This window comes from Sebastes umbrosus, unplaced genomic scaffold (genome assembly GCF_015220745.1).
Source record: "Sebastes umbrosus isolate fSebUmb1 unplaced genomic scaffold, fSebUmb1.pri scaffold_155_arrow_ctg1, whole genome shotgun sequence".
NCBI classification, from domain to species: domain Eukaryota; kingdom Metazoa; phylum Chordata; class Actinopteri; order Perciformes; family Sebastidae; genus Sebastes; species Sebastes umbrosus.
In genome coordinates, this window is record NW_023618474.1 from 37,530 (window position 1) to 55,795 (window position 18,266).

General features: G+C 38.8%; 1 protein-coding gene across 1 annotated transcript in view; it reads right to left on the bottom strand.

The window, feature by feature from the left end:
* The window catches only part of cog5 (component of oligomeric golgi complex 5), a 54,539-nt gene extending 37,452 nt beyond the window's left edge, over positions 1-17,087 (bottom strand). Inside the window, exons 1-2 of the mRNA XM_037763073.1 lie at positions 16,979-17,087; positions 459-598 (exon numbers count right to left, since the gene is read on the bottom strand). Of these exons, the coding sequence (XP_037619001.1) occupies positions 459-598; positions 16,979-17,018 (180 nt within the window). The 5' untranslated portion in view covers positions 17,019-17,087. The remainder of the gene's footprint in view (positions 1-458; positions 599-16,978) is intronic.
* Positions 17,088-18,266: the final 1,179 nt, after the last annotated feature.

Consider the following 18,266-nt stretch of genomic DNA (forward strand, 5'->3'; position numbering starts at 1 on the left):
TAGTATAGTATAGTGTAGTATAGTATAGTGTAGTATAGTAGTGTACTATAGTGTAGTGTAGTAGTGTAGTGTAGTATAGTATACTATAGTATAGTGTAGTATAGTATAGTGTAGTATAGTATAGTGTACTATAGTGTAGTGTAGTATAGTGTAGTATAGTGTAGTATAGTATACTATAGTGTAGTGTAGTAAAGTGTAGTATAGTATAGTGTAGTGTAGTATAGTGTAGTATAGTATACTATAGTGTAGTAAAGTGTAGTATAGTATAGTGTAGTATAGTATAGTGTAGTATAGTATAGTGTAGTATAGTGTAGTATAGTATAGTGTAGTATAGTGTAGTATAGTATAGTGTAGTATAGTGTACTATAGTGTAGTGTAGTATACTATAGTGTAGTGTAGTAAAGTGTAGTATAGTATAGTGTAGTGTAATGTAGCGTAGTGTAGCGTTGCCATGGTACCTGGCTGTGCAGCTCCTTGTCCAGCTGACTGATGCCCTGTGCCAGCTTGCCCAGCTGCTCAGCGATGACAGCATGGTGAATAGCCTGAGCTGTGTACGTCTTCACGTCAAAGTCCTCGGCCAGGAAGTCAGCGTAGCAACCTGGAAACACAGCAGCACATCCCATAATATAACCACTCACCACAATCACCATGACAACAGCTAACACAGCAGCACATCCCATAATATACCCACTCAGAACATTCACCATGACAACAGCTAACACAGCAGCACATCCCATAATATAACCACTCAGAGTTAGACCTGACCTGTCACCAGACTAACGTTACCAGAGAAGTGTAGAGCTGCCAGCAGGCTGCAGTCTCTCAGCAGCTCTCTACTGCAGCTCTCTACTGCAGCTCTTTACTGTAGCTCTCTACTGTAGCTCTCTACTGCAGCTCTTTACTGTAGCTCTCTACTGTAGCTCTCTACTGCAGCTCTCTACTGCAGCTATCTACTGTAGCTCTCTACTGCAGCTCTCTACTGCAGCTCTTTACTGTAGCTCTCTACTGTAGCTCTCTACTGCAGCTCTTTACTGCAGCTCTCTACTGCAGCTCTCTACTGCAGCTCTCTACTGTAGCTCTCTACTGTAGCTCTCTACTGCAGCTCTCTACTGCAGCTATCTACTGTAGCTCTCTACTGCAGCTCTCTACTGCAGCTCTTTACTGTAGCTCTCTACTGTAGCTCTCTACTGCAGCTCTTTACTGCAGCTCTCTACTGCAGCTCTCTACTGCAGCTCTCTACTGTAGCTCTCTACTGCAGCTATCTACTGTAGCTCTCTACTGTAGCTATCTACTGCAGCTCTCTACTGCAGCTCTCTACTGTAGCTCTCTACTGCAGCTCTCTACTGCAGCTATCTACTGTAGCTCTCTACTGCAGCTCTCTACTGCAGCTCTCTACTGCAGCTCTCTACTGTAGCTCTCTACTGCAGCTCTCTACTGTAGCTCTCTACTGCAGCTCTCTACTGTAGCTCTTTACTGCAGCTCTCTACTGCAGCTCTCTACTGTAGCTCTCTACTGCAGCTCTCTACTGCAGCTCTCTACTGCAGCTATCTACTGCAGCTCTCTACTGCAGCTCTCTACTGCAGCTCTCTACTGTAGCTCTCTACTGCAGCTCTCTACTGCAGCTCTCTACTGCAGCTCTCTACTGTAGCTCTCTACTGCAGCTCTCTACTGCAGCTCTCTACTGCAGCTCTCTACTGCAGCTCTCTACTGTAGCTCTCTACTGTAGCTCTCTACTGCAGCTCTCTACTGCAGCTCTCTACTGCAGCTCCATGGAGTTAGTTTCTTAGTTTCTGTCAGCAGTGTAATTTAATATATATATATATATATAAACTGTTACCAGAGATATCAACAGCAGAATAAACCAGGTTCCACTGGCTCAAACAACCACGTCAGTATGAAGAAGGACATGTGTACTAGTCCATGGTACCATGGTACCATGGACTAGTACACATGTTCTTACTGGTACCATGTGTACCATGGTACCAGACCATGGTACACATGTTCTTACTGGTACCATGGTACCATGGTACCAGACCATGGTACCAGAAGATGGTACCATGGTCTGGTACCATGTGTACCATGGTACCAGACCATGGTACACATGTTCTTACTGGTACCATGGTACCATGGTACCAGACCATGGTACCAGACCATGGTACCAGTACCTGGTCAGGGTACTGGTACCTGGTCAGGGTACTGGTACCATGGTACCATGGTACTGGCTAGCTCCGTTAGCTGGAGCAGTGGTTTCACAGTAATGTTCAGTAGCTGCTGGAGGAATGTGTTTCTAACTACAGCTGCTGATGAACACATTAAAGACCCACAGCACCAACATGCAGCTGTTTACCTTCTAACCCTTAAAGAGGGAATGGAGCTGTTTACCTTCTCTCAGGAGGTAATGTAGAGGTAATGTAGAGGTAATGTAGAGGTAATGTAGCTGTAATGTAGCTGTAATGTAGAGGTAATGTAGAGGTAATGTAGCTGTAATGTAGAGGTAATGTAGAGGTAATGTAGAGGTAATGTAGCTGTAATGTAGCTGTAATGTAGAGGTAATGTAGAGGTAATGTAGCTGTAATGTAGCTGTAATGTAGAGGTAATGTAGAGGTAATGTAGAGGTAATGTAGCTGTAATGTAGAGGTAATGTAGCTGTAATGTAGCTGTAATGTAGAGGTAATGTAGAGGTAATGTAGCTGTAATGTAGAGGTAATGTAGAGGTAATGTAGAGGTAATGTAGAGGTAATGTAGCTGTAATGTAGCTGTAATGTAGAGGTAATGTAGAGGTAATGTAGCTGTAATGTAGCTGTAATGTAGCTGTAATGTAGAGGTAATGTAGCTGTAATGTAGCTGTAATGTAGAGGTAATGTAGCTGTAATGTAGAGGTAATGTAGAGGTAATGTAGAGGTAATGTATTGTTTACCTTCTCTCAGGAGGGAATGAAGTGGTTTACCTGTCTAACCCTAACTCTTAAAGAGGTAATGTAGCTGTAATGTAGAGGTAATGTAGCTGTAATGTAGCTGTAATGTAGAGGTAATGTAGCTGTAACGTAGAGGTAATGTAGCTGTAATGTAGAGGTAATGTAGCTGTAATGTAGAGGTAATGTAGCTGTAATGTAGAGGTAATGTAGCTGTAATGTAGAGGTAATGTAGCTGTAATGTAGCTGTAATGTAGAGGTAATGTAGCTGTAACGTAGAGGTAATGTAGCTGTAATGTAGAGGTAATGTAGCTGTAATGTAGAGGTAATGTAGCTGTAATGTAGAGGTAATGTAGCTGTAATGTAGAGGTAATGTAGCTGTAATGTAGAGGTAATGTAGCTGTAACGTAGAGGTAATGTAGCTGTAATGTAGAGGTAATGTAGCTGTAATGTAGAGGTAATGTAGCTGTAACGTAGAGGTAATGTAGCTGTAATGTAGAGGTAATGTAGCTGTAATGTAGAGGTAATGTAGCTGTAATGTAGAGGTAATGTAGCTGTAATGTAGAGGTAATGTAGCTGTAACTGTAGAGGTAATGTAGCTGTAATGTAGAGGTAATGTAGCTGTAATGTAGAGGTAATGTAGCTGTAATGTAGAGGTAATGTAGCTGTAATGTAGAGGTAATGTAGAGGTAATGTAGAGGTAATGTAGAGGTAATGTAGAGGTAATGTAGAGGTAATGTAGCTGTAATGTAGAGGTAATGTAGAGGTAATGTAGCTGTAATGTAGAGGTAATGTAGAGGTAATGTAGAGGTAATGTAGAGGTAATGTAGAGGTAATGTAGCTGTAATGTAGAGGTAATGTAGCTGTAATGTAGAGGTAATGTAGCTGTAATGTAGCTGTAATGTAGAGGTAATGTAGCTGTAACGTAGAGGTAATGTAGCTGTAATGTAGAGGTAATGTAGCTGTAATGTAGAGGTAATGTAGCTGTAATGTAGAGGTAATGTAGAGGTAATGTAGCTGTAATGTAGAGGTAATGTAGCTGTAATGTAGAGGTAATGTAGCTGTAATGTAGAGGTAATGTAGCTGTAATGTAGAGGTAATGTAGCTGTAATGTAGAGGTAATGTAGCTGTAATGTAGCTGTAATGTAGAGGTAATGTAGCTGTAATGTAGAGGTAATGTAGCTGTAATGTAGAGGTAATGTAGCTGTAATGTAGAGGTAATGTAGCTGTAATGTAGAGGTAATGTAGCTGTAACGTAGAGGTAATGTAGCTGTAACTGTAGAGGTAATGTAGCTGTAATGTAGAGGTAATGTAGCTGTAATGTAGAGGTAATGTAGCTGTAATGTAGAGGTAATGTAGAGGTAATGTAGAGGTAATGTAGAGGTAATGTAGCTGTAATGTAGAGGTAATGTAGAGGTAATGTAGCGGTAATGTAGAGGTAATGTAGAGGTAATGTAGCTGTAATGTAGAGGTAATGTAGCTGTAATGTAGAGGTAATGTAGCTGTAATGTAGCTGTAATGTAGAGGTAATGTAGAGGTAATGTAGAGGTAATGTAGAGGTAATGTAGCTGTAATGTAGAGGTAATGTAGCTGTAATGTAGCTGTAATGTAGAGGTAATGTAGCTGTAATGTAGAGGTAATGTAGAGGTAATGTAGAGGTAATGTAGAGGTAATGTAGCTGTAATGTAGAGGTAATGTAGCTGTAATGTAGAGGTAATGTATAGGTAATGTAGCTGTAATGTAGAGGTAATGTAGAGGTAATGTAGAGGTAATGTAGAGGTAATGTAGCTGTAATGTAGAGGTAATGTAGCTGTAATGTAGAGGTAATGTAGATGTAATGTAGCTGTAATGTAGAGGTAATGTAGCTGTAACGTAGAGGTAATGTAGCTGTAATGTAGAGGTAATGTAGCTGTAATGTAGAGGTAATGTAGATGTAATGTAGAGGTAATGTAGATGTAATGTAGAGGTAATGTAGAGGTAATGTAGCTGTAATGTAGAGGTAATGTAGCTGTAACGTAGAGGTAATGTAGCTGTAATGTAGCTGTAATGTAGAGGTAATGTAGAGGTAATGTAGAGGTAATGTAGAGGTAATGTAGAGGTAATGTAGAGGTAATGTAGCTGTAATGTAGAGGTAATGTAGAGCTGTAATGTAGAGGTAATGTAGCGGTAATGTAGATGTAATGTAGCTGTAATGTAGCTGGTAATGTAGAGGTAAGGTAGCGGATAATGTACGAGGTAATGTAGCTGTTAATGTAGAGGTAATGTAGCTGTAATGTGAGTTGTAATGTAGCTGTAATGTAAGTAATGTTAGCTGTAATGTAGAGGTAATGTAGGCTGTAATGTAGATGTAATGTAGCTGTAATGTAGAGGTAATTGTAGCTGTAACTGTAGAGGTAATGTCGCTGTAATGTAGCTGTAATGTAGCTGGTAATGTAGCTGTAATGTAGAGGTAATGGTAGAGGTAATGTAGAGGTTACTGTCGAGGTAATGTAGCTGTAATGTTAGAGGTAATGTAGCTGTAATGAGAGTGTATGTAGCTGTAATGTAGCGTAATAGTAGAGGTAATGTAGCTGTAATGTAGAGGTAATGTAGCTGTAATGTAGAGGTAATGTAGCTGTAATGTAGCTGTAATGTAGAGGTAATGTAGCTGTAATGTAGAGGTAATGTAGAGGTAATGTAGAGGTAATGTAGCTGTAATGTAGAGGTAATGTAGCTGTAATGTAGAGGTATTTAGAGGTAATGTAGAGGTAATGTAGCTGTAATGCTAGAGGTAAGTAGTGTAAGTAGCGTTAATGTAGCTGTAAATGTAGCGGTCATGTAGCTGTAATGTAGAGGTAATGTAGCTGTAATGTAGGGTAATGTAGAGGTAATGTAGATGTAACGTAGAGGTAAGTAGAGTTTAATGTAGCTGTCAGTAGAGGTAATGTAGCTTGTAAAGTAGAGGTAATTAGCTGTAACGTAGAGGTAAATGATAGCTGGAATGTAGAGGTAATGTAGCTGTTATGTAGAGGTAATGTAGCTGTAATGTAGAGGTAATGTAGCTGTAATGTAGTTGTAATGTAGCTGTAATGTAGAGGTAATGTAGTTGTAATGTAGAGGTAATGTAGCTGTAATGATAGAGGTAAATGTAGCTGTAACGTAGAGGTAAGTAGCTGTTATGTAGAGGAATGTAGCTTGTAAGTAGAGGTTAATGTAGCTGTAAGAGAGGTAATGTAGCTGATATGTAGAGGTAATGTAGCTGTAAACGTAGAGGTAGTAAGCTGTTAATGTAAGCTGTAATGTAGAGGTATGTAGAGGTAATGTAGAGGTATGTAGCTTGTAATGTAGCTGTAATGTGCTGAATGTAGAGGTAATGTAGCTGTAATGTAGAGGTAATGTAGCTGTAATGTAGCTGTAATGTAGAGGTAATGTAGAGGTAATGTAGAGGTAATGTAGCTGTAATGTAGAGGTAATGTAGCTGTAATGTAGAGGTAATGTAGCTGTAATGTAGAGGTAATGTAGCTGTAATGTAGAGGTAATGTAGCTGTAATGTAGAGGTAATGTAGCTGTAATGTAGAGGTAATGTAGCTGTAATGTAAGAGGTAATGTAGCTGTAACGTAGAGGTAATGTAGCTGTAATGTAGCTGTAATGTAGAGGTAATGTAGAGGTAATGTAGAGGTAATGTAGAGGTAATGTAGAGGTAATGTAGAGGTAATGTAGCTGTAATGTAGAGGTAATGTAGCTGTAATGTAGCTGTAATGTAGAGGTAATGTAGAGGTAATGTAGAGGTAATGTAGAGGTAATGTAGCTGTAATGTAGAGGTAATGTAGCTGTAATGTAGCTGTAATGTAGAGGTAATGTAGCTGTAATGTAGAGGTAATGTAGAGGTAATGTAGAGGTAATGTAGAGGTAATGTAGCTGTAATGTAGAGGTAATGTAGCTGTAATGTAGAGGTAATGTAGAGGTAATGTAGAGGTAATGTAGCTGTAATGTAGAGGTAATGTAGCTGTAATGTAGCTGTAATGTAGCTGTAATGTAGAGGTAATGTAGCTGTAATGTAGAGGTAAGTAGCTGTAATGTAGAGGTAATGTAGAGGTAATGTAGAGGTAATGTAGAGGTAATGTAGAGGTAATGTAGCTGTAATGTAGAGGTAATGTAGCTGTAATGTAGAGGTAATGTAGCTGTAACGTAGAGGTAATGTAGCTGTAATGTAGAGGTAATGTAGCTGTAATGTAGAGGTAATGTAGCTGTAATGTAGAGGTAATGTAGCTGTAATGTAGTTGTAATGTAGCTGTAATGTAGAGGTAATGTAGCTGTAATGTAGAGGTAATGTAGCTGTAATGTAGAGGTAATGTAGCTGTAACGTAGAGGTAATGTAGCTGTAATGTAGAGGTAATGTAGCTGTAATGTAGAGGTAATGTAGCTGTAATGTAGAGGTAATGTAGCTGTAATGTAGAGGTAATGTAGCTGTAACGTAGAGGTAATGTAGCTGTAATGTAGCTGTAATGTAGAGGTAATGTAGAGGTAATGTAGAGGTAATGTAGCTGTAATGTAGCTGTAATGTAGCTGTAATGTAGAGGTAATGTAGCTGTAATGTAGAGGTAATGTAGCTGTAATGTAGCTGTAATGTAGAGGTAATGTAGAGGTAATGTAGAGGTAATGTAGCTGTAATGTAGAGGTAATGTAGCTGTAATGTAGAGGTAATGTAGCTGTAATGTAGAAGGTAATGTAGCTGTAATGTAGAGTAATGTAGCTGTAATGTAGAGGTAATGTAGCTGTAATGTAGAGGTAATGTAGCTGTAATGTAAGAGGTAATGTAGCTGTAACGTAGAGGTAATGTAGCTGTAATGTCGCTGTAATGTAGAGGTAATGTAAGAGGGAATGTAGAGGTAATGTAGCTGTATGTACGGTAATGTAGCTGTAATGTAGAGGTAATGTGCTGTAATGTAGAGGTAATGTAGCTGTAATGTAGCTTAATGTGAGGTATGTAGAGGTAATGTAGAGGTAATGTAGCTGTAATGTAGAGGTAATTGTAGCTGTAATGTAAGAGGTAATTGGTAGCTGTAATGTAGAGGTAATGTAGCTGTAATGTAGAGGTAATGTAGCTGTAATGTAGAGGTAATGTAGCTGTAATGTAGAGGTAATGTAGCTGTAACGTAGAGGTAATGTAGCTGTAATGTAGCTGTAATGTAGAGGTAATGTAGAGGTAATGTAGAGGTAATGTAGAGGTAATGTAGAGGTAATGTAGAGGTAATGTAGCTGTAATGTAGAGGTAATGTAGCTGTAATGTAGAGGTAATGTAGCTGTAATGTAGCGGTAATGTAGAGGTAATGTAGAGGTAATGTAGAGGTAATGTAGAGGTAATGTAGCTGTAATGTAAGAGGTAATGTAGCTGTAGAGGTAGAGCTGTAATGTAGAGGTAATGTAGCTGTAATGTAGAGGTAATGTAGAGGTAATGTAGAGGTAATGTAGAGGTAATGTAGCTGTAATGTAGCTGTAATGTAGAGGTAATGTAGAGGTAATGTAGAGGTAATGTAGAGGTAATGTAGCTGTAATGTAGCTGTAATGTAGCTGTAATGTAGAGGTAATGTAGAGGTAATGTAGCTGTAATGTAGAGGTAATGTAGAGGTAATGTAGAGGTAATGTAGAGGTAATGTAGAGGTAATGTAGCTGTAATGTAGAGGTAATGTAGCTGTAATGTAGAGGTAATGTAGCTGTAACGTAGAGGTAATGTAGCTGTAATGTAGAGGTAATGTAGCTGTAACGTAGAGGTAATGTAGCTGTAATGTAGAGGTAATGTAGCTGTAATGTAGAGGTAATGTAGAGGTAATGTAGCTGTAATGTAGAGGTAATGTAGCTGTAATGTAGAGGTAATGTAGAGGTAATGTAGAGGTAATGTAGCTGTAATGTAGAGGTAATGTAGAGGTAATGTAGCTGTAATGTAGAGGTAATGTAGAGGTAATGTAGAGGTAATGTAGAGGTAATGTAGAGGTAATGTAGCTGTAATGTAGAGGTATGTAGCTGTAATGTAGAGGTAATGTAGCTGTAATGTAGAGGTAATGTAGCTGTAATGTAGAGGTAATGTAGCTGTAATGTAGAGGTAATGTAGCTGTAATGTAGAGGTAATGTAGCTGTAATGTAGAGGTAATGTAGCTGTAATGTAGTTGTAATGTAGCTGTAATGTAGAGGTAATGTAGCTGTAATGTGAGGTAATGTAGCTGTAATGTAGAGGTAATGTAGAGGTAATGTAGCTGTAATGTAGAGGTAATGTAGAGGTAATGTAGAGGTAATGTAGAGGTAATGTAGCTGTAATGTAGAGGTAATGTAGCTGTAATGTAGAGGTAATGTAGCTGTAATGTAGCTGTAATGTAGAGGTAATGTAGCTGTAACGTAGAGGTAATGTAGCTGTAATGTAGAGGTAATGTAGCTGTAATGTAGAGGTAATGTAGCTGTAATGTAGAGGTAATGTAGCTGTAATGTAGAGGTAATGTAGCTGTAATGTAGAGGTAATGTAGCTGTAATGTAGAGGTAATGTAGCTGTAATGTAGCTGTAATGTAGAGGTAATGTAGAGGTAATGTAGAGGTAATGTAGAGGTAATGTAGAGGTAATGTAGAGGTAATGTAGCTGTAATGTAGCTGTAATGTAGCTGTAATGTAGCTGTAATGTAGAGGTAATGTAGAGTGTAATGTAGCTGTAATGTAGAGGTAATGTAGCTGTAATGTAGAGGTAATGTAGCTGTAATGTAGAGGTAATGTAGCTGTAATTAGAGGTAATGTAGCTGTAATGTAGAGGTAATGTAGCTGTAATGTAGAGGTAATGTAGCTGTAACGTAGAGGTAATGTAGCGGTAATGTAGAGGTAATGTAGAGGTAATGTAGAGGTAATGTAGAGGTAATGTAGAGGTAATGTAGCTGTAATGTAGAGGTAATGTAGCTGTAATGTAGAGGTAATGTAGCTGTAATGTAGCTGTAATGTAGAGGTAATGTAGAGGTAATGTAGAGGTAATGTAGAGGTAATGTAGCTGTAAGGTAGAGGTAATGTAGCTGTAATGTAGCTGTAATGTAGATGTAATGTAGCGGTAATGTAGAGGTAATGTAGAGGTAATGTAGAGGTAATGTAGCTGTAATGTAGAGGTAATGTAGAGGTAATGTAGAGGTAATGTAGCTGTAATGTAGAGGTAATGTAGCTGTAATGTAGAGGTAATGTAGAGGTAATGTAGAGGTAATGTAGAGGTAATGTAGAGGTAATGTAGCTGTAATGTAGAGGTAATGTAGCTGTAATGTAGAGGTAATGTAGCTGTAATGTAGCTGTATGTAGAGGTAATGTAGCTGTAACGTAGAGGTAATGTAGCTGTAATGTAGAGGTAATGTAGCTGTAATGTAGAGGTAATGTAGCTGTAATGTAGAGGTAATGTAGCTGTAATGTAGAGGTAATGTAGCTGTAACGTAGAGGTAATGTAGCTGTAATGTAGCTGTAATGTAGAGGTAATGTAGAGGTAATGTAGAGGTAATGTAGAGGTAATGTAGCTGTAATGTAGCTGTAATGTAGCTGTAATGTAGAGGTAATGTAGAGGTAATGTAGCTGTAATGTAGAGGTAATGTAGCTGTAATGTAGCTGTAATGTAGAGGTAATGTAGAGGTAATGTAGAGGTAATGTAGCTGTAATGTAGAGGTAATGTAGCTGTAATGTAGAGGTAATGTAGCTGTAATGTAGAGGTAATGTAGAGGTAATGTAGCTGTAATGTAGAGGTAATGTAGCTGTAATGTAGAGGTAATGTAGCTGTAACGTAGAGGTAATGTAGCTGTAATGTAGCTGTAATGTAGAGGTAATGTAGAGGTAATGTAGAGGTAATGTAGAGGTAATGTAGAGGTAATGTAGAGGTAATGTAGCTGTAATGTAGAGGTAATGTAGCTGTATGTAGAGGTAATGTAGCTGTAATGTAGCTGTAATGTAGAGGTAATGTAGAGGTAATGTAGAGGTAATGTAGAGGTAATGTAGCTGTAATGTAGAGGTAATGTAGAGGTAATGTAGAGGTAATGTAGCTGTAATGTAGAGGTAATGTAGAGGTAATGTAGAGGTAATGTAGAGGTAATGTAGCTGTAATGTAGAGGTAATGTAGCTGTAATGTAGAGGTAATGTAGAGGTAATGTAGAGGTAATGTAGCTGTAATGTAGAGGTAATGTAGCTGTAATGTAGCTGTAATGTAGCTGTAATGTAGAGGTAATGTAGCTGTAATGTAGAGGTAAGTAGCTGTAATGTAGAGGTAATGTAGAGGTAATGTAGAGGTAATGTAGAGGTAATGTAGAGGTAATGTAGCTGTAATGTAGAGGTAATGTAGCTGTAATGTAGAGGTAATGTAGCTGTAATGTAGCTGTAATGTAGAGGTAATGTAGCTGTAATGTAGAGGTAATGTAGCTGTAATGTAGAGGTAATGTAGCTGTAATGTAGTTGTAATGTAGCTGTAATGTAGAGGTAATGTAGCTGTAATGTAGAGGTAATGTAGCTGTAATGTAGAGGTAATGTAGCTGTAACGTAGAGGTAATGTAGCTGTAATGTAGAGGTAATGTAGCTGTAATGTAGAGGTAATGTAGCTGTAATGTAGAGGTAATGTAGCTGTAATGTAGAGGTAATGTAGCTGTAACGTAGAGGTAATGTAGCTGTAATGTAGCTGTAATGTAGAGGTAATGTAGAGGTAATGTAGAGGTAATGTAGAGGTAATGTAGCTGTAATGTAGCTGTAATGTAGCTGTAATGTAGAGGTAATGTAGCTGTAATGTAGAGGTAATGTAGCTGTAATGTAGCTGTAATGTAGAGGTAATGTAGAGGTAATGTAGAGGTAATGTAGCTGTAATGTAGAGGTAATGTAGCTGTAATGTAGAGGTAATGTAGCTGTAATGTAGAGGTAATGTAGCTGTAATGTAGAGGTAATGTAGCTGTAATGTAGAGGTAATGTAGCTGTAATGTAGAGGTAATGTAGCTGTAATGTAGAGGTAATGTAGCTGTAACGTAGAGGTAATGTAGCTGTAATGTAGCTGTAATGTAGAGGTAATGTAGAGGTAATGTAGAGTAATGTAGAGGTAATGTAGAGGTAATGTAGCTGTAATGTAGAGGTAATGTAGCTGTAATGTAGAGGTAATGTAGCTGTAATGTAGAGGTAATGTAGAGGTAATGTAGAGGTAATGTAGAGGTAATGTAGCTGTAATGTAGAGGTAATGTAGCTGTAATGTAGCTGTAATGTAGAGGTAATGTAGCTGTAATGTAGCTGTAATGTAGAGGTAATGTAGCTGTAATGTAGCTGTAATGTAGCTGTAATGTAGAGGTAATGTAGCTGTAATGTAGAGGTAATGTAGAGGTAATGTAGAGGTAATGTAGAGGTAATGTAGCTGTAATGTAGAGGTAATGTAGCTGTAATGAGAGGTAATGTAGAGGTAATGTAGAGGTAATGTAGCTGTAATGTAGAGGTAATGTAGCTGTAATGTAGCTGTAATGTAGCTGTAATGTAGAGGTAATGTAGCTGTAATGTAGAGGTAATGTAGCTGTAATGTAGAGGTAATGTAGAGGTAATGTAGAGGTAATGTAGAGGTAATGTAGCTGTAATGTAGAGGTAATGTAGCTGTAATGTAGAGGTAATGTAGCTGTAACGTAGAGGTAATGTAGCTGTAATGTAGAGGTAATGTAGCTGTAACGTAGAGGTAATGTAGCTGTAATGTAGAGGTAATGTAGAGGTAATGTAGCTGTAATGTAGAGGTAATGTAGCTGTAATGTAGAGGTAATGTAGAGGTAATGTAGAGGTAATGTAGAGGTAATGTAGCTGTAATGTAGAGGTAATGTAGAGGTAATGTAGCTGTAATGTAGAGGTAATGTAGAGGTAATGTAGAGGTAATGTAGAGGTAATGTAGAGGTAATGTAGCTGTAATGTAGAGGTAATGTAGCTGTAATGTAGAGGTAATGTAGCTGTAATGTAGAGGTAATGTAGAGGTAATGTAGAGGTAATGTAGAGGTAATTGTAGAGGTAATGTAGCTGTAATGTAGAGGTAATGTAGCTGTAATGTAGAGGTAATGTAGCTGTAATGTAGCTGTAATGTAGAGGTAATGTAGAGGTAATGTAGAGGTAATGTAGAGGTAATGTAGCTGTACTGTAGAGGTAATGTAGCTGTAATGTAGCTGTAATGTAGAGGTAATGTAGCTGTAATGTAGAGGTAATGTAGAGGTAATGTAGAGGTAATGTAGAGGTAATGTAGAGGTAATGTAGCTGTAATGTAGAGGTAATGTAGAGGTAATGTAGCTGTAATGTAGAGGTAATGTAGCTGTAATGTAGCTGTAATGTAGCTGTAATGTAGAGGTAATGTAGCTGTAATGTAGAGGTAATGTAGCTCTAATGTAGAGGTAATGTAGAGGTAATGTAGAGGTAATGTAGAGGTAATGTAGAGGTAATGTAGAGGTAATGTAGAGGTAATGTAGCTGTAATGTAGCTGTAATGTAGCTGTATGTAGCTGTAATGTAGAGGTAATGTAGAGGTAATGTAGCTGTAATGTAGCTGTAATGTAGAGGTAATGTAGAGGTAATGTAGCTGTAATGTAGAGGTAATGTAGCTGTAATGTAGAGGTAATGTAGCTGTAATGTAGAGGTAATGTAGCTGTAACGTAGAGGTAATGTAGCTGTAATGTAGCTGTAATGTAGAGGTAATGTAGAGGTAATGTAGAGGTAATGTAGAGGTAATGTAGAGGTAATGTAGCTGTAATGTAGAGGTAATGTAGCTGTAATGTAGAGGTAATGTAGCTGTAATGTAGCTGTAATGTAGAGGTAATGTAGAGGTAATGTAGAGGTAATGTAGAGGTAATGTAGCTGTAATGTAGAGGTAATGTAGCTGTAATGTAGCTGTAATGTAGAGGTAATGTAGCTGTAATGTAGAGGTAATGTAGAGGTAATGTAGAGGTAATGTAGAGGTAATGTAGAGGTAATGTAGAGGTAATGTAGCTGTAATGTAGAGGTAATGTAGCTGTAATGTAGAGGTAATGTAGAGGTAATGTAGAGGTATGTAGAGGTAATGTAGAGGTAATGTAGCTGTAATGTAGAGGTAATGTAGCTGTAATGTAGAGGTAATGTAGCTGTAATGTAGCTGTAATGTAGAGGTAATGTAGCTGTAACGTAGAGGTAATGTAGCTGTAATGTAGCTGTAATGTAGAGGTAATGTAGCTGTAATGTAGAGGTAATGTAGCTGTAACGTAGAGGTAATGTAGCTGTAATGTAGCTGTAATGTAGAGGTAATGTAGAGGTAATGTAGAGGTAATGTAGAGGTAATGTAGCTGTAATGTAGCTGTAATGTAGCTGTAATGTAAGGTAATGTAGCTGTAATGTAGAGGTAATGTAGCTGTAATGTAGCTGTAATGTAGAGGTAATGATAGAGGTAATGTAGAGGTAATGTAGCTGTAATGTAGAGGTAATGTACTGTATTGTAGAGGTAATGTAGCTGTAATGTAGAGGTAATGTAGCTGTAATGTATAGGTAATGTAGCTGTAATGTAGAGGTAATGTAGCTGTAATGTAGAGGTAATGTAGCTGTAACGTAGAGGTAATGTAGCTGTAATGTAGCTGTAATGTAGAGGTAATGTAGAGGTAATGTATAGGTAATGTAGAGGTAATGTAGAGGTAATGTAGAGGTAATGTAGCTGTAATGTAGAGGTAATGTAGCTGTATGTAGAGTAATTAGCTGTAATGTAGCTGTAATGTAGAGTAATGTAGAGGTAATGTAGAGGTAATGTAGAGGTAATGTAGCTGTAAATGTAGAGGTAATGAGCTGTAATGTACTGTAATGTAGAGGTAATGTAGCTGTAATGTAGAGGTAATGTAGAGGTAATGTAGAGGTAATGTAGAGGTACTGTAGCTGTAATGTAGAGGTAATGTAGCTGTAATGTAGAGGTAATGTAGAGGTAATGTAGAGGTAATGTAGCTGTAATGTAGAGGTAATGTAGCTGTAATGTAGCTGTAATGTAGAGGTAATGTAGCTGTAATGTAGAGGTAATGTAGCTGTATGTAGAGGTAATGTAGAGGTAATGTAGAGTAATGTAGAGGTAATGTAGAGGTAATGTAGCTGTAATGTAGAGGTAATGTTAGCTGTAATGTAGAGGTAATGTACTGTAACGTAGAGGTAATGTAGCTGTAATGTAGAGGTTGTAGCTGTAATGTAGAGGTAATGTAGCTGTAACGTAGAGGTAATGTAGCTGTAATGTAGTTGTAATGTAGCTGTAATGTAGAGGTAATGTAGCTGTAATGTAGAGGTATGTTAGCTGTAATGTAGAGGTAATGTACTGTAACGTAGAGGTAATGTAGCTGTAATGTAGAGGTAATGTAGCTAATGTAAGAGGAATGTAGCTGTAGTGTAGAGTAATGTAGCTGTAATGTAGAGGTAATGTAGCTGTAATGTAGCTGTAATGTAGCTGTAATGTAGAGGTAATGTAGAGGTAATGTAGCTGTAATGTAGAGGTAATGTAGAGGTAATGTAGCTGTAATGTAGCTGTAATGTAGCTGTAATGTAGAGGTAATGTAGCTGTAATGTAGAGGTAATGTAGCTGTAATGTAGCTGTAATGTAGAGGTAATGTAGAGGTAATGTAGAGGTAATGTAGCTGTAATGTAGAGGTAATGTAGCTGTAATGTAGAGGTAATGTAGCTGTAATGTAGAGGTAATGTAGCTGTAATGTAGAGGTAATGTAGCTGTAATGTAGAGGTAATGTAGCTGTAATGTAGAGGTAATGTAGCTGTAATGTAGAGGTAATGTAGCTGTAAGTAGAGGTAATGTAGCTGTAATGTAGCTGTAATGTAGCTGTAATGTAGAGGTAATGTAGAGGTAATGTAGAGGTAATGTAGCTGTAATGTAGAGGTAATGTAGCTGTAATGTAGAGGTAATGTAGCTGTAATGTAGAGGTAATGTAGCTGTAATGTAGCTGTAATGTAGATGTAATGTAGAGGTAATGTAGAGGTAATGTAGAGGTAATGTAGCTGTAATGTAGAGGTAATGTAGCTGTAATGTAGCTGTAATGTAGAGGTAATGTAGCTGTAATGTAGCTGTAATGTAGAGGTAATGTAGCTGTAATGTAGCTGTAATGTAGCTGTAATGTAGAGGTAATGTAGCTGTAATGTAGAGGTAATGTAGAGGTAATGTAGAGGTAATGTAGAGGTAATGTAGCTGTAATGTAGAGGTAATGTAGCTGTAATGTAGAGGTAATGTAGAGGTAATGTAGAGGTAATGTAGCTGTAATGTAGAGGTAATGTAGCTGTAATGTAGCTGTAATGTAGCTGTAATGTAGAGGTAATGTAGCTGTAATGTAGAGGTAATGTAGCTGTAATGTAGAGGTAATGTAGAGGTAATGTAGAGGTAATGTAGAGGTAATGTAGCTGTAATGTAGAGGTAATGTAGCTGTAATGTAGAGGTAATGTAGCTGTAACGTAGAGGTAATGTAGCTGTAATGTAGAGGTAATGTAGCTGTAACGTAGAGGTAATGTAGCTGTAATGTAGAGGTAATGTAGCTGTAATGTAGAGGTAATGTAGCTGTAATGTAGAGGTAATGTAGCTGTAATGTAGAGGTAATGTAGCTGTAATGTAGAGGTAATGTAGAGGTAATGTAGAGGTAATGTAGCTGTAATGTAGAGGTAATGTAGAGGTAATGTAGCTGTAATGTAGAGGTAATGTAGAGGTAATGTAGAGGTAATGTAGAGGTAATGTAGAGGTAATGTAGCTGTAATGTAGAGGTAATGTAGCTGTAATGTAGAGGTAATGTAGCTGTAATGTAGAGGTAATGTAGCTGTAATGTAGAGGTAATGTAGCTGTAATGTAGAGGTAATGTAGCTGTAATGTAGAGGTAATGTAGCTGTAATGTAGAGGTAATGTAGCTGTAATGTAGTTGTAATGTAGCTGTAATGTAGAGGTAATGTAGAGGTAATGTAGAGGTAATGTAGAGGTAATGTAGAGGTAATGTAGAGGTAATGTAGCTGTAATGTAGAGGTAATGTAGCTGTAATGTAGAGGTAATGTAGAGGTAATGTAGAGGTAATGTAGCTGTAATGTAGCTGTAATGTAGTTGTAGTTGTTTACCTTCTCTCAGGAGGGAATCAGTGGAAGCTTCGTCCTCCATGTTGGCACTTCCGCATGTGACGTTTCAACTGAGAGACGGAAGCTACACATCATACCGGAAGTTGCACGATCCTTAAAGGGCCAGACACACTAATAAACTGCTGCTGCTGCTGCTGAAGCTGCTGCTGCTGCTGCTGAAGCTGCTGCTGCTGCTGCTGCTGAAGCTGCTGCTGCTGAAGCTGCTGCTGCAGCAGCAGCAGCTTCAGCAGCTGCAGCTTCAGCAGCAGCAGCTGCTGCTGAAGCTGCAGCTGCTGCTGCTGCTGCTGCTGAAGCTGCTGCTGCTGCTGCTGCTGCTGCTGATGAAGCTGCAGCTGCTGCTGCTGAAGCTGCTGCTGAAGCTGCTGCTGCTGAAGCTGCAGCTGCTGCTGCTGCTGCTGATGAAGCTGCTGCTGCTGCTGCTGCTGCTGATGAAGCTGCAGCTGCTGCTGCTGCTGCTGCTGATGAAGCTGCAGCTGCTGCTGCTGCTGAAGCTGCTGCTGTAGCAGCTTGTAGCTGCAGACCTCTTCCTGCTGTACTGGAGTATATAGAACTGATCTAGTTTACCTTAGTCTGTAACATTAACAAATAAATTAACAAACAAACTAATTAATTAATTAATTAATTCAGTCATTAATAAATACATGAATTCATTCATTCAAAGGGACTCTATGTAAGAATCCTAAATGTGTTGTTAACAGCTTCACCTGTGTCCGTTAAGTCAACTAAAGTCAGCGTCCTGTTGCTGGCGCTTGTGCTCGCTCTACATAGACATGAAGGAGCATCACTCAACACAGTGAGGAGACACACGTCAGCTAAAAGCACAATATCACTCTATATTTCAGCTGCTTGGCAGTAATGTTAGCTGACCAGACCAAGGTCTCTCCATGAATCAATGCTGATCCTAGTGTTGGCTTTTCCCGCCTCAGCCTCCCGACCGTGGCCGGAGGGAACGGGGGAGACGCCGGAGTTTTGGTGGGAGACGATAATGTTTCTCTCTGCGGAGCCCCGTCACTTCACAAGACACGGGAAACCTCTGTTGGTCTGGAGGAGCTGCAGCAGTTATTTCTGCACAAACGTCCACTGAACATTCACTAGATATTCTCAGAGCTAAACTAACTCTTCTGCAGTGAGGAGTGAGCAGCATGCACGTGAGAGGTGGAGAGAGAGAGAGAGAAGGAGCACGGTGTGTGAGTGAAGGCAGGCAGAGGAGCAGAGGACAGCAGAGACTCCGGTCACACGCGAGCGCGCCTATGCAAGCATACATGGGAAA